The sequence below is a fragment of the Typopeltis vanoorti genome, chromosome 23 (genome assembly GCF_054136105.1).
Source record: "Typopeltis vanoorti isolate ZY-2024b chromosome 23, IOZ_Tvanoo_1.0, whole genome shotgun sequence".
In the NCBI taxonomy this organism is placed as follows: domain Eukaryota; kingdom Metazoa; phylum Arthropoda; class Arachnida; order Uropygi; family Thelyphonidae; genus Typopeltis; species Typopeltis vanoorti.
In genome coordinates this window covers 8,604,664-8,620,287 of record NC_143571.1, presented here as the reverse complement: position 1 = coordinate 8,620,287, position 15,624 = coordinate 8,604,664, and the positions used below count along the sequence as shown (strand labels likewise).

The following is a 15,624-nucleotide window of genomic DNA, read 5'->3' as shown; positions in this document are numbered from 1 at the left end:
ATTTTATAACTGCACGATACTCAATTTTATCCATTTCAAGATAAAATTTCCAGTATATACCAATATATTCCAGGCAACACTTTGATTCCGACAGCTATATAAAACAAACTACTTGATAGAATGACTTGCAATTTCACATGGATGCTTATGACAGATGTACCAACTTAGAAAAAAACATCTTGCCAATAGTGTTGTCATTTATGGTTGAGGCCGAGAATTTTCAGACCCCCCCCCACGTATATAACCATATAAACACATAAAAATGTAATATAAACTATAAGAAAACTTATTTGTTTTCACAAAAATTAGAATAATTTTTAACATGATTCAAAATATTAGAATATTCCAAATTTTTTCGATTGGTTTTGAGGCGAGCATAGAAATAGTATATATTTCAGTAGCTGCAGGACAGACTCGTGTGAGGAATCATTTGCGTGTGAATTTCAGTCAATCATTTACCAAACATGGGTCGACTGAGTGACATATCCAGAAGCTATGAAGTTTCATACGTTCTCTTTACACAAAAAGACCAAACTCAACATTTTATAGCTAAGGAATTGAAATGTTCTCAAGCAAGAGTGAGTAGAGTATGGAGAAGGTATTATAATAACCAGAGTTTTCAAAATAATCATTACAATAGATGTCAAAAGGTAATAACTACATCAAGAGATGATAGGAGATTGAAGAATATTGTGGAAAAAAAAAAAAAAAAAAAACCACTTCCGAAGTGTAACGTATTTACACAGGAGACGGAAAGAACTAGGTGTGAATGTGTCTAAATATGCGACGTTTTGACAACTTCACAAATTGGGTTTTAAATCATGTGTGCCTAATACAAAGCTGTTTATGACTTCTAAGCAAAAAGCAGCTAGAGTGTGATGATCTAAGTAAAGATTGTTGTGGGGTCAAGAGGACTGGAAAAAGATATTTTTTTAGTGATGAAAAATATGTTTTGTGTGTCCTATTGTCATCAAGGAATATGTGTTTGGTGTCTTAAGCAAGAAGCATTTGATAAAGAATGCATGAAACATTCGGTGAAATTTGCGACCTCTGTTGTGGTATGGACTTGTTGTACCACAGAGGGTTCAGGTAGGCTGTGTAATGTGTGTGTGTGTGAAAGAGTCAATTCCAAAGTGTACCAAGAAATTCTTGTGCACTTTATGTTACTGGAATCTAAGAAGATTTTATGTGACGGATTTCCTTTTTCAGCAATATTCAGCTTCTTATCACACTTCCCAGACCACTACTAGATGGCTCAAAGAAAGCTAAATCAATGTAATTCCTTGGCTGGAAAACTCACCAGATTTAAACCACATTGAGAATTTGTAGGGAATTATGAAGAAACTTCTTCAAGAAGTTGCCCCAAGAGACAAAAATGAACTTGTTTCTAGTTTGCAGACCATATGGGCATGTTTTAATAAAAAAAGACTGTGAACCACTAGTAAATAATGTGCCCAACCGTTTACAAATGGTCATAAAATCTAAGGAGGATGCAATAAAGTACTAATTATCATTAATGACAAACTGAAGCCATTAAAATTAATTCAAACTATATACAAGAAGGCATTACAGTTTACCCTGAAACCATAGAGGTTGGTAAATCACTGGTATCCAAATGTGTGCATATGCACTCTTATATATTAAGGCAGCCTTTTACCTTGAAGTCTGTGTGCCTTTTATCAATTCCCATGGCTTGTTTGACTGAATATATTGATTACCCATACGGCTGATGTTTAGGATAGGACGAATGGCATCTCGTAACCTAAAGGGGAAAAAAATTTAATAAATAAATAAGTAAACAATAAAAAATAAGGTTACTTAAAATTCCTAATCAGCAAGATTTTTGGCAATTAGGAATTAATTATCACATAATGGCAAAGAAGCAATATATATTAAGCTAGTAAAAATAAATTATATCAACTGAAAGTAAGTGGATATGGTATCCTCTACTTAATCACGCAAGATATTCCAACAAATACCTTAAATTTAAAAGTTTTAGAAATATTCTGATTAAATTCTGCATAAAGAAAATATTTTTTACAGATACCGTTTCTTTCCATAGCTGAAATGAATTATAGCTTAATAGAAGAATTACTATTTTATGAAAAAATTGTTACCAAAAATCATTAAAGGTACATCTACACAATCTAACATTCTGTGCAAACCTGCTAGGCAATCATGTAGGTGGACCCACTGTGCCGTGGCATATAACACAGTATGCCAAAAAATGAAATGAGACTGAATTTAAATAACCTAAAACATGGATAAGGAAAATCTTTTCTTACTTGTCTCCATCAAAGCCACTGCCAAGTGACCAAATACATCAGCATTCATACATGCTGCTGTCATGCTTTTCTACATGTCATAAGCAGTATCAAATTAGCAACTTTTCAGATGCCAGTTGATAGTGATATGTTGGTCAATATGTGAGCAAGCATATTATCATGCAACAACTGTTAGTTCTCCAAATCTGTCTGCACACAAACTTGATTCTCACTAACAAATGTTTCAGTATCCCAGTAACTGTGCACACAGTCTTCTGACCTTAAGATTATACTGGAAACACCAACTCGCATCTAGTAATAATGCTGCAGGAAACCTAGTTCACTATCAGTTTGTTTGAACAACTGATAGTGAACACTTTTCTTTTTATATGTGCACAGTAATATCTTTAGTTTCCTTATTCACATTTAAATCACTTTTTTATTTATATTTTTTACATAATTCATACTTTAAAAAAAAAGTACTAAGCATCAACCTTTTTTAAAGCCTCTTTCAAGCTTCCAAAAAGCAGGGAAGACAGTGGTCTCATAATGGAGGAAGAAATTCACCTCCCACCCTAAGGATAATCACAAACATCCATGCTCACAATAGGATTTAAACTCACAGACTATTGGCTGGAGATTGAGTAAGCTAACCATTGGATCAACCATGCTGATCAGTAAACTTACTACACTAAACTGTGCATTTTGCCTACTAGTTCAGGACTGCAGGTTGTTTTTGGTTGTCCACCTTTGGTGATAATCTTCTACATTCTCTCTCTCTGCCACCTTTAAAACACTTGAACCACCAACATGTCTATGCTTGAAACAGAGCCTAATTCTCATCAGCTGTTCATAATATTACCCGCATTTCAGTGAGACTTTCTCTGGCTTTACACAAAACTTGTTACTGATCTGTTATTCAATTTTATTTTATTTTATTTTATTCACTATTATTATTATTATTATTATTTTTTTGGTTTCTAATAGTGACATCAGACATGATGACTAAAGAATATCAATAAAAAAATGCAACTTAAGGGCAACTGGACCTAGTTCGTGGAAATGACAAGGCTACACTTCTAAGCCATTTAGCACTCCACCTGAAGCAATACCTACTGTTCTTTCTTCTTGCCATGTACGAAAAAAGTCTTTGATGTCAATCCTATAAAACCCCTTTAATAACTCATATGTTTCTATCATGTCCATCCTTTTTTTTTTTTTTTTTTTTTTTTACCTATCACCTTCATATTCCTGGCTTTGTCAATTTTCTGTGTTTCAGTTCCATCAATGTAGCATAGTTTAACTTGGCCAAATTAAACTGGCAGCAATTTACCTGTGTTCAAACTGCCACATTTAAATCATCTGCAGGATCTCTGTATCATCTTCATTGACTGCTGCTTTTCTTAGCTTTTAATTTCCTATATCACTGACATACAAATTAAACTGCAATCATAGTTCTTCTTTTCATGCTTCTATAATACTATGACAGCAGACTCACAGTTTTTACTTTCTCACTCTTCTTATTCATTTGTACCAGGACTCTTTCATATCTTCAAACATATCATGCTTGTCACCCAAAATAATAATTTTTTTCACTTTTCCTCTCTGCATTCATACAACACTCACTAACGACCTTAATCCTGGCAAGATTAAGCCAAGATTACAGCATAATCATGGAGACATGATTATGCTGTCATCAAGCACTATTTCTGTAATGGAATCATCACATAAAATGAATTCTCATTCTCCCTTTTTTACAGTGAGAATAAAAATTAATCTTTAATCTCACTGTTTCATACTCTGCCTTTTCTCCCTATGCATCACTCCTCTTCTTTCATCCTACCTCATGTTTTGTTCTGTGAAGACTCTATGCAAGTGTGCTCTCTCTCTCTCTCATTAACATCTGGTTGTTTTCTTCAATTTTTATTGTTATATTCTTGCTAATAAAGAGAGAAACTTACAGAAATGAACTCCACAATAATTCCAAGAAACTACGCTGCAGATTGAGGCAGTATAACAGGAACCAGCATAGATCCTACTCCGAACCATATTTTGTGCAAGGAAAATTGACTACCAGCACTATCTTATCATAATGCACCATGCATGACCAGAGTTTCAAGCAAATTCTTTTAATAATTTCAATTCATCAATTCATATTCAAATGATTTGCCCGAGACTGTCAATCAAACATTTAGGTCAAAACTGTTTTAATATCTCCGACAACTACAATCTACTTTTGTTACAAGATTGTAATACAAAACAAAAATCCACTGACATTTGGACAGTTGATCTGAAAATCAGTGTTCTCTCTTTTATATATATATATATATATACACATTTCCAAATGTACATACTAATCTTTAAAAATACTTGTGGCATAACTATAAACAATAAATTACACGATAATCACAGTAACTAACTTTAATGAAAGTACAGATATTTCATACTGAAAATAACAACACATCATCAGTTTAGAAGCAAATTACCTCCATGTAATTTATCTAGTAATGAAACCTGCACACTGCTTTCATTAAGACAAAAGAACCATATATCTATTTCGAAGCTAAAGGAAAAGCTGTAGTGGTAATGGATTAGGCTGAATATGGGAGGAAGACAGGCTACCTTTTACAGGATACCTCCAACTATCAAGAAATTAGTTATAACAATACAAAAACACAAATTAAACAATTAAATAAGCTCCTTGAAGAAGGTTGTCCAGTAAGATCCATTGTGAATTGTATGACTCTCCCACCTATAGAATTGCCAAATTTCTTTCATGTTTATTAACTGCCCATATTGGACAATCCAGATCATTTATCAACAATTCCACACATTTTCTCAAAAAAATCAAGAATATTCAAATACAAGAGTCAGATATGCTAGTCAGCTTTGAAATTGTTTCTTTATTTACCAACATTCCATTATCTGACACTATTAGTTTACTATCTGATGTTGTGAAGATTTTTGAATTTGTTATAAAATCAGGATATTTCAGCTGGAAAAATAAAATCTATAGACAGGTTGAATGAAGGCACTGCCATAGGTAGCCCTCTGTCTTCACCTTGAGCAAACTATTTTTTGAACCATCTGGAAGATATCCTGTTCTCATCCATTCACTCCAAACCTCCTCTTTGGTTTCATTTTGATGATGTTTTTGCTGTTTTGGTCTCATTCTGAAAGTGAACTTACCACTTTCCTACCACAGATCAATAGCCTTCACCCACATATTCAATTCACCATGGAAAAAGAAAATGCTGGTAGTTTACCGTTCTTGGACATTCTTCTTACTTGCACAGCTTCCAGTAGTTTGTCAACAGTGTTTATCAAAAATTTATCTTTATGGGCAGATACATTCATCAAACGTTTGCTCATCACACCTCTTAAAAATCTGGTGTTATCAAGTCTTTAATTAATAGTGCACAAAATGTGTGCTCTCTCCCTCAAGCTTACAACAAGAACTTCACACTATTAAAACTTTAATGGAATTAAATAATTACAACCCTTATCAAATCCAGCATATAATTGACTCCTATGTTCCAACAACATCTAAGGATACTTCAACAGACTGTAAGGGTTCCAAGCTCTTATATTTCTGGTATCTCAAGCTACTGGTAGAATTATGAAGAAATATTCACCTTATTCCCGCATATTTTCCTATCAACAAAATTTCTCATCTGTTACCATCTACAAAAGACAAACTGTAATCTCTATCTTTAGCTTGTGTATACCAGATTCCTTGTGAATGTAATCTAAGTACTTCTTTGGGTAGACAGGCCATTCTGTGGAAAAAAGAATTCATGAACATCAATATTATATTGAATATGCAAAACCTCAAAAAGTCTGGTCTGGCACAACATAGTATTGACACTAAACAGTGTATCCAGTGGGATGAAGTTTGTCTTCTCCACAGAAGCAGTTTTAAACATGAATGCCTTTTCAAAGAAAGTAGTGAGGCTTTTTCTCAAAGACCTAACCTGATTTTGAACAACTGTCTCTCCCTCCCAAAAGTTTGGGAGATTCTAATTTTATGCAAATATCAAAAAGTTTTAATATTATTTATTAATATTAATTTATTTATTTTATTAATTAATTTTATTTATTTTTTATTATTTATTTATTAATATTAAAATGTTGAGAGGCATTTAAATGAGCATTGGGAGAAAATGAAAATTAAACAGCAAAATAAAAAACAACAAAACACAGAAACAGGTAAGTAAGTAAGTAAGTAAAATCAGGTAAATGACGTTGTTAGTAAAAATAAAGAAGTTATTTGGTATAGTGACTATAATAAAACATGCTATTGATGAGCTAGTTATAACTTTGAGCTTTCCTGGAGTGAAAATTAAGAATATAAAGGAAGCAATTCAAAAACAGAAAAGAAAAGTAAATGAGATCATAATTGTTGTAGGTACTAATGACTTAACTAGCGATAAGTTTAGTGTGAGAGAGGATATGAAAGGGTTGTTGGAAGAGGTTAGAGTGGAGAGGGAGAAAGTGAAAATCGACAGTATTTTACCTCGATATGATAAAAATGAATTAAGGGCTATAATGGCAAATGATTTGATGCATAGGCTGTGCAGAAGGGATGGATGAAAGTTTTTGGATGTGTGGAGTGAGTTTGAGGGAAGATTGGATTTGTAGAAGAGGGACGGCCTACACCTGAATGCATTTGGTATTAGGAGTCTTGAAAAACTAATAACTGGTATGAGATCTAACACAGAGTCAGGGAAACTAAATTATAAAGGGAGGAATGGTGAGAATGTGAGCATAAGAGTGGCAATGTTATATAACTGTTAATGACAGGAATGGGCTTTGTTATGGAAATGTTGACGAGGAGAGAATTTATGTTCATCCGGTTCAGACCCATCAAACATCTGCAAAGATGTCTACATGCATAAGGCACTAGAGAAGAACAGAGATCTGCAAGTTGTCCAACTGTGTCATGAAGACTGCAGACAAGAGTATACAAAAGAACATGCTTGTAGATTATTATGTCTGTACATGAATGCTAGGAGTATCAGAAACAAAGGGATAGAGTTTGTTGCCTTATTCAATATGTTGGAACCTCAGATTGTAGGCATTAGTGAGACCTGGTTATCAGAATCAGACATACTAACTGGTATCGAGTGTAAAGGGTACACTATTTTTAGGAAGGATAGAGAAGATATAAGAAGAGGGGGCATGCTGCTAATGACATCAGATGACTTGAATCCAGTTAGAGTTGAGACCTATGATTGTAATAATACTACTAACAGTATTTCATGTGGCAGTGAGATTGAAGCCATTTGGTGTGAGGTGGAATTACACCCCACTTTGTAAATGATCTATGAAGATCATTTACAAAGTGGGGTGTTTTTACAGACCTGGTGGATCGATTGCTAGTGATGAAGAAATGCATCACCAAATAGACAAGATGGGGACAAAAAGAGTAATCATGATGGGAGACTTTAATTATCTAAATCTTAATTGGGTAGCAGTAGAATCTCATGAGAAGACTGAAAATGCATTTACTGAGCTGTTGCAAGACAACTTCCTCAAGCAGCATGTGACAGAAGGAACTCGAGGTCGAAGAGTGTTAGATTTGATTATAGTGCCAGAGGGTGTGTTTCAGTTAAAGACTATTCTGCCTTGAGTTGGTAACAGTGATCATGTGGTACTCACTTTGGAAGTGACTAAGTTTATGAATGTTCCATTCAGAAAAGATTACATGCTGAACTATAAAGCATGAGATTATGACAAACTGAGGAGTATACTGAGTTCAGTAGAATGGGATTGGTTGATGGATGGGAAGAATATCGACAGTGCATGGGAAGCACTGGTAAACCGATTGTTGTATATACTTTATATTCCTGTTTTGCTTTGATTTGCTTGTTTCTACACATTGATGGTGTATTGTTATTTTCAGTACGGAATAATTGTACTTGCAATAAAATTATTTATTGTGGTTATCGTGTAATTTGTTATTTAAATATACATACTGTTGATTTACATATATTCACACTAGAGTTTGGGAACACTTGGTGTTTAGAGACTTGATGAGTCCAAGTCCAAATGTCCATAACGTAAAAAAAAAAAAAAAAAAAAAAAAAAAAAAAAAAAAATGTAATCATAAATAATTTACATTTATAAATAAGTTTAAATGTTAAAAATTTAATTCACACTATTTTATTTTATTATACAATATTTTTTTAGTTTAACTGAGTAAATGGAATGTGATTTTATAATTCATTTTTTTTTAAATTTTGATTGCATTTTTTATTTCTGTTTATAAATAATCATCTTTTATTTAATTCATATTCAAAACTTTATTCAAAAAAAACTAAAATTTAAGAAAAGAAATATCAATTCATTCCAAAATGTATTGCAACTGAAATTCTTTCAGAATTTAGTCAATCTTGATTATTTCGTCATGTCATCATCATTTCCTAATATGTATCCCCAGGGATATTCAGGCTATGACAGTACTGCATGATTAAGTTTACATGATTATTAATCTCCTATCAACAGTTTTCCTCCAAATTGGTCAATTACTTATCAGCACTTCAATATTGTCGTACAAGCATTTCGTTCTTCTATGGCATCTCTCACCAAATAAATCCACCTAGACCTTGGTCTTCATCTGGGTCTTTTTTCCTACCATCTTGGCATCAAACATCTGTTTTCCTAACCTTTCCTCTCCCATTCTGTTTCAGTGGCTATACCACCTTACATTAGTTCTGCTCATAAATTCTTGAATGCTAACAATGCCAAGTTCCTTTCTAATACCTTCATTTTTCTGCCAATCTATGATTCTGCCAATGATAATAACATCTGTTCACTCTCCTAATTTTTCTCAGAACTCTCATAACCAGGACTCCAGAAATCCATTTGCACTTGGCAAGTAATCAGAGACAAGTGATGAGTGCATTTTTATTGTCCTTCTATACATTCAAAATATATTATTCTTCACATAATTTCATTTTTTTTTTTTCCATTTTAAAACATCATTTCATTCAATGTCAAGTTATATTCGATCATGGGCAGCTGCCAACATACTTATTAAAGAAGTTTCATTTCCGACCAGAATATAGCATCTTTATTTAATTGATAAAACACACAGTCATTAAAATCTAACCTGCTATACTTCTCCCTCTAACAGTTGTCCTTTGTCATTGTCATAACAATTGATAACTATTCAACATTTTTCTTGCTATACAAAACAACCTCGTAATCTACTACTGAGTTCCAAAAAAATCCCCCGACCATGTCACAGTGTTCTTCTTGCTCCACACATGCTCCTTACACATCATACTTCCAGAGTTTTCATTTCAGTCATGAAGTGGTAAAATGAGCGAACATTACATGTTGTTGTTATTATGGAACCAACCTTGAAAACAGTAATCTCACACACTTCAAGCAAAACAAGAAAGTGTTTCATATCACAAATTAATTTAAATTAAATCATTATCATTTTCAATAAATAAATTTCATAATCAAATCAATGCATTAATAGTTCAATATTAACCTTACATATGTATCCAGTATGTAATAGATAATCTATTATTTTAAAAAAATGAGTTTTTCTCACTATATGATTTCATTAACAAAATAAACCTATAATTATAAAAAAAAAAAAAAAATTAAAACTGGCATAATTTAATTAAAAACTATGGTTTATCTAGGTATGTAATTCTAATATAGTATTATGCTGAGCTTCTTTTCACAATTCACAACATGAATTAACTTAGTGAAATTAAATACTTGAACATTTTACATCATGACAATGCTTTTTAACACTGTTATTTAAAAAATACAATTATATTGCAGAGATAAGTCAGAGATTGGATCATGTGACTGGGTACATCATGAAAATCAAGTCTGGATCCACAGTTAGTGTTACTGTCTTGTGTTTACGTGAATTTATAGTCTTTCCTATTAAATTATTATTTATGGATAATTTAATAGGAAAGAGAATAAAATTTCATAAAAGACAATTTGCTACACATTTAAGTTTTGTGAAATGATGCAACTTCAGAATGCTATAGGGTTTCTAAGGACTTTCAAATTTGACACATCTAGACATTTAGGTTTCACGAAGCATTAAATTCTCACAAAAAATGTTGTGACATTAACTTGGCCAGAAATCATGCAGGGAAAAAAAAGAAAACATTTTAGAATCCATTTCCTGATCTCAAAAACTTGATAGTCTTAGATAGCCTTGCTAAACCCAGGGCCGTACTTCAACTTTTCCGAAGGTGGGCAAGGCCTCGAGGAACTAGAGTGCGCCAGGGTCCCCCCCAGCTAGAGCCCCATGCACCTGTGCGTAAGTATGGCCCTGGCTAAAACAACATAATATAGATGTAGTTCCTGTAGACAGCAGTAACAGAATGACATGAAATGTAAAGAATTTGTGTGAGTTACTGCTAATATCATTAAAGAAGAAATAGTTAAGAAAATCAAAGATTAAAGCAAAGTGAGTCTTCTTTTAGATACTTCTACTGATTACAAATGAGGAGGAATAAATTCCTCCTCTTCAAAATCAGAAATTGAAAGAGACCTTTGTTTCCGTAATTCCCCTTTAGAACTCAACAGCTATCTCCTTAGACACTCTAAAATTCTTCTCTCTAACTCGTCATGATATCCGTATATGTTGACAGTTTCATCCCAGAGTATCTGATGTGGAAAACCTTCATCATTTGAGTTCGCTGAAAATAACATGACTTGACAAGGCACTGGCTCGAGTTCTGTTGTAGGAATGTCTCTCTTGTGTTCCTCTAACCAGAGTCCAATGGATTTCTCCGTTTGTCTGAAGTATGGCTTACCACAGTCACAAGGAAACTTATAAACACCAGGATATTTAAGATTACTGTGTTTTGCTTTAGGATGACTTAAGATGGAACGAAGTTTAGGTAGGGTCATGTTCCGGTTAGAGGAACACAAGAGAGACATTACCTACAACAGAACTCGAGCCAGTGCCTTGTCAAGTAATGTGTTATTTTCAGCGAACTCAAATGATGAAGGTTTTCCACATCAGATACTCTGGGATGAAACTGTCAACGTACACAGATGTCATGACGAGTTAGAGAGAAGAATTTTAGAGTCTAAGGAGATAGTTATCAATCCCATCCATATTAATAACAACCTAAGCTACAACCTGCCAGACTCTCACAGTTCTACCATTCAATATTGGTGCTCTCGAGACCTTATAATGCACACATGTGCATAATGATACAGAGTTCATTGTTCTATTTAAACTCTAACCTTTATTCCTTTCAGTGTTAGATACGTTACTCTGTTTTTTAAAAAACAATTCCTTTAGATTGGTTACTGGTATTTATACATTTATCTCACACCTGATGAAGTTAAAGTTTAGACGAAACTAGTAGTGTAATTAAAGTTTTTTTTATTTAAACCTCGGTTCTAGTCATTAAAATTTTTTTAAATATGATATCAAACTGAGTAAATCTTCAATCAAACATATATATATATATATTTGACTGAAGATTTTATATATATATATATAATCTTTATATATACTTTATAATACACCTTTTATCAGAATTAACCAAAAAGACTGAAAGAATTGGGGAAAAGTATACATAATAAATAACGGAAAAACTCACGTAGAAATATTATTTAATAGTATAATTTTCGCCTGTGTGTCACAGGCATCTTCAGTACAATTAGGCACAAAAATTAAACACTAACTGACAATTCCAAAAAGGTCAATAACTTTCCTTAAAAAAAAAAAAAAAAAAAAAAAAAAAAAAAAAAAAAAAAAATTAATACAATAAAAAGTTAGGAAAGATTAGCTGATTTGTAAAGTACTATCTCCCATAAAGGGGATAGACGTAAGCCGTCGGATCTGTTTAAGTTAGGAGAATGAAGTAGAGTTTCACATGCTTCTTTATAAAGGCGTTCCATGAGAAACTGACTTTTGTGAAGAACTCTTGTCTTTCTCCAATGAACTCTGTGTCTAGTGAAGATGGCATGTTCTGCAAGTCCAGACTTTTCAGGTTTAAAGTATTCAATATAAGATTGGTGTTCTTCTAGCCGAATGGAGGCAGATCTTCCAGTTTGTCCGAAATAACATAATCCACAAGAGCACGGAATCTGGTAGACACCTGGATGATTAAGATGTGGAAGCTTGTCCTTTGGAGAAGCGAGAAAGGTGGAGATTTTTCTAAACAGTCGAAAGGCAACAAAAATATTCAGTGGTTTTAAAATTTTTGCTATACGTTCACTGATGCCTTGTATATAAGGGATGGTAATGCGCGTTATTTCCTCTGTGTTTGAAGAGGGAGACATATTAAATCTACTCAAAGTTCTTTTAATGAAGCAATTCTTATAGCCATTAGAATTTTTAAAACTTATGGGGAAAAGTAGCAGCCATGTTACAAACAAAAGTCTTGAAGTTCCAATATCTGAGAGCAGCAATTTCACTTGTTAAGAACCTGTGCACTCTGCAGAAATTTTGGAGGAAACAAGCAATGGATAAAGGAATGCTGCTGCAATATCAAAAGACTTGTTAAAGAAAATGAAGACACTGTTTTCCAAGAATGTTATTCAAACAACTGTCACTGATTTTCAGAGGTATACTGACTGAGCTACAGAAGCTCTAAAACTGATACTGAAAGTGCTCAAATGACTTCTGACCATTTTTGCCAGTTGAGAGCTGAACATGAATTATAAATTTGAACCAAACCAAGATTTCACTATCCTTTCCATGCTGATTGATGCTGAAATAACATCTCATCATTGTACTAGTTCATTCATCAGGGTTAGACTAAGTCTCTAACCTTCCCACAATTCTGCTTGGAATAATACTATCATTTCTGCTTTATAATTCTTATAAAAATTGTGAATCAATGATTATATATGTTTACGCAACTTCATCATTACATCATTTCAACTTCATCATATCTCTTTCAGCCTTAAGAAGATTATAACCTGAGTTTGTTATGTCTTCTTGAATAAAATTTGATTTTATAATTGCTCTTATTGATATATTATCCAACAGTGGGCACATACATCTGCTTTAAAGTTCCACCCTTCACACTCACACACACAAAAAAAAAAAAAAAAAAAAAAAAAAGCTGTCAATGAAAATTTATCAGAATTAAAAGTAGTTGACACTTTGAGCATAAACTATATGATAATTTGTAGTTGCCCATGCAAACTTGGGAACTGACTAAAAGATCATTAGCAGCAGATGCAGATATTCTGAATGGAGAAATCAAAGCTTGGCACACAAAGTGAATAGAGAGATCTAACTAAATACATTTTTTATAAGGACATAAGAGAGAAATAATAAGTCTTGCAAAATAAATACAGAAATTGCAACATCACAATTTGGATGATTTAATGATCAATCCTCACTTTCAAGTGGTGCACCCCATTATTAGGTACCTACAGGATACTGAACAAATGAGGATGGGCTGGCAATTTGGGACTTAGCTGACCAAATTGTACTCCAAATTGGCTTAAACCACAAATGCATATGATGGTACTACATGATGAGATTTCATGGTGGTTGGGATGTTGCCAGTTAAACAAGGTCCCTGCCATTTTCGTCAGGGAACCAGAGTGAACAGCAAAGAGTCAGCTACTGGATCAAGCTCCAGTTCAGCATCTAGAAGAAGAATAAACCCAAAATCAGAAGAACTGAAAATAGGAACTATCAATATAAGTAGTATTAATGAAAAGGAAATCGAATTTGCAGAAGAATAGGAAAAGTACCATGTGGACATAATTGCCATTACCAAGAAAACGAAGATGATAACAGGTGAGATATTACTAAATAATAAGTATCAGATGTTATTTTCAGGCAATAATGATCAAGGAAAGGGAAGGGGTAGCAATAGATAAAATAGATTTTTCCATTTTGTGCCTATGGTCCTACAGAATTTTCTTCTAAGGAAGAAGTGGAGGAATTTTTTGAGTCATTAACTGCCGGTTCTAATATAAAGAAGATGGAAAAGTGGTCCTTGTTGGAGATTCATTTCCTACTCTGAGCAGCAGAGTAGGAAATGAATCCCACCAGGCATATAGGAACATTTTGGGGAAATTTGGAGAAAAGGACAAAGCTAATAATAATGGTAAGTATTTACTGGTTTTTTTCTGCTCAGGACACAGACTAGTCATTACTAACACCATGTTTTAACATAAAGATGTGCACAAGTTCACATGAAGAGAAAATACAAGTAATAAGAAAAGTTTTATTGACTATGTCATTGTTAGACACTGATAGCATCATGCTGGATTAGTCCATGAGATTAGTATTAAGCAGAATAAAAATGGATATCGCATTGAAAAGAACATTATGTAAGAAAGTTTTAAAAAGATTTAAAGTTGAGCAACTTTTAGGGTAAACTACAGACTCGAAAATACAAACATTATTGAAGAAAAAACGAAATAAATTGAAAACAAGAACCAAAACCTCGGAATCTCGGTGGCAAACTCTGAAGAAGACATTGATTGATTCAGCTAGGGAGGTATGTGGTGAAGTTGTCTACAAGGATAGAAAAATAACACCATGGTGGATACAAGAAGTTAAAGAAGCAGTCCTGGAAAGGAAGAAAGCATACCAGAAGTTTCTAGCAATCAAGTCAGCAGATGTTCTAAAAGAATACAGAGAAAAATGTGTGAGAGAGCTAAGGTATGTGTAAAAGTAGCTAAACAAAAGTCATGGGAAAACTTTGGTAAGAATATGGAAAATAATATCAGGAAGGTGACAAATTGTTCTGGAGGCTATTGAAGAAGCTTAGAAATGGAGAAAAGAGCACTGTAAAAGAATTCAAAGATGATAAAGGTGACATGTAAACTGAAGATAAGGATATCCTAGATGTCTGGAGTAATTACTTTGAAAGATTGTTAAACAAAGCAAGCAGTGACAGAACCATACTAGAAAATTTTTAAGAGGAATGCAAAGAAGAGCATATATCAATTCTTGAGGTAAAAAAAGCCATCAAAAACTTGAAATGTGGAAAGGCAGCTGGAGTAGATGATATTCAACCAGAAATGCTTTAGTATGGAGGTATACAAATTTTGCAGTGGCTACATTGCATAATTCAGAAGGTTTGGTCAGAAGGTGAGTTCCTGATGATTGGAGTAGAGTTCTCATCTATAAAAAAGGGAATAAAAATGAATGTCAGAATTACAAAAGAATTTCTCTACTAAGTGTTCCAATTCAGATTTATGCAAACATATTTTAAAAGAGGTTGAGAAAGACTGTGAAAGAGAAAGTTGGAGAAGAACAAGTTTGACATGTTTTGTGGATGACCACTTAATTAGCTGGGTTAGGGCCAAATAGTTGAGAAATTGTGGGAATATGACAAGGATCTGTACTTAGTTTTGTAATCTGGAAAAGGCATATGACAAG

The 15,624-nt window shown here is 33.3% G+C and overlaps 1 protein-coding gene across 1 annotated transcript in view; it reads right to left on the bottom strand.

The window, feature by feature from the left end:
* MetRS (methionyl-tRNA synthetase 1) overlaps positions 1–15,624 on the bottom strand; it is a 257,104-nt gene that overhangs the window by 29,262 nt on the left and 212,218 nt on the right. The window contains exon 18 of the mRNA XM_090413131.1: positions 1,658–1,762. Coding sequence (XP_090269257.1) covers positions 1,658–1,762 — 105 coding nt within the window. The remainder of the gene's footprint in view (positions 1–1,657; positions 1,763–15,624) is intronic.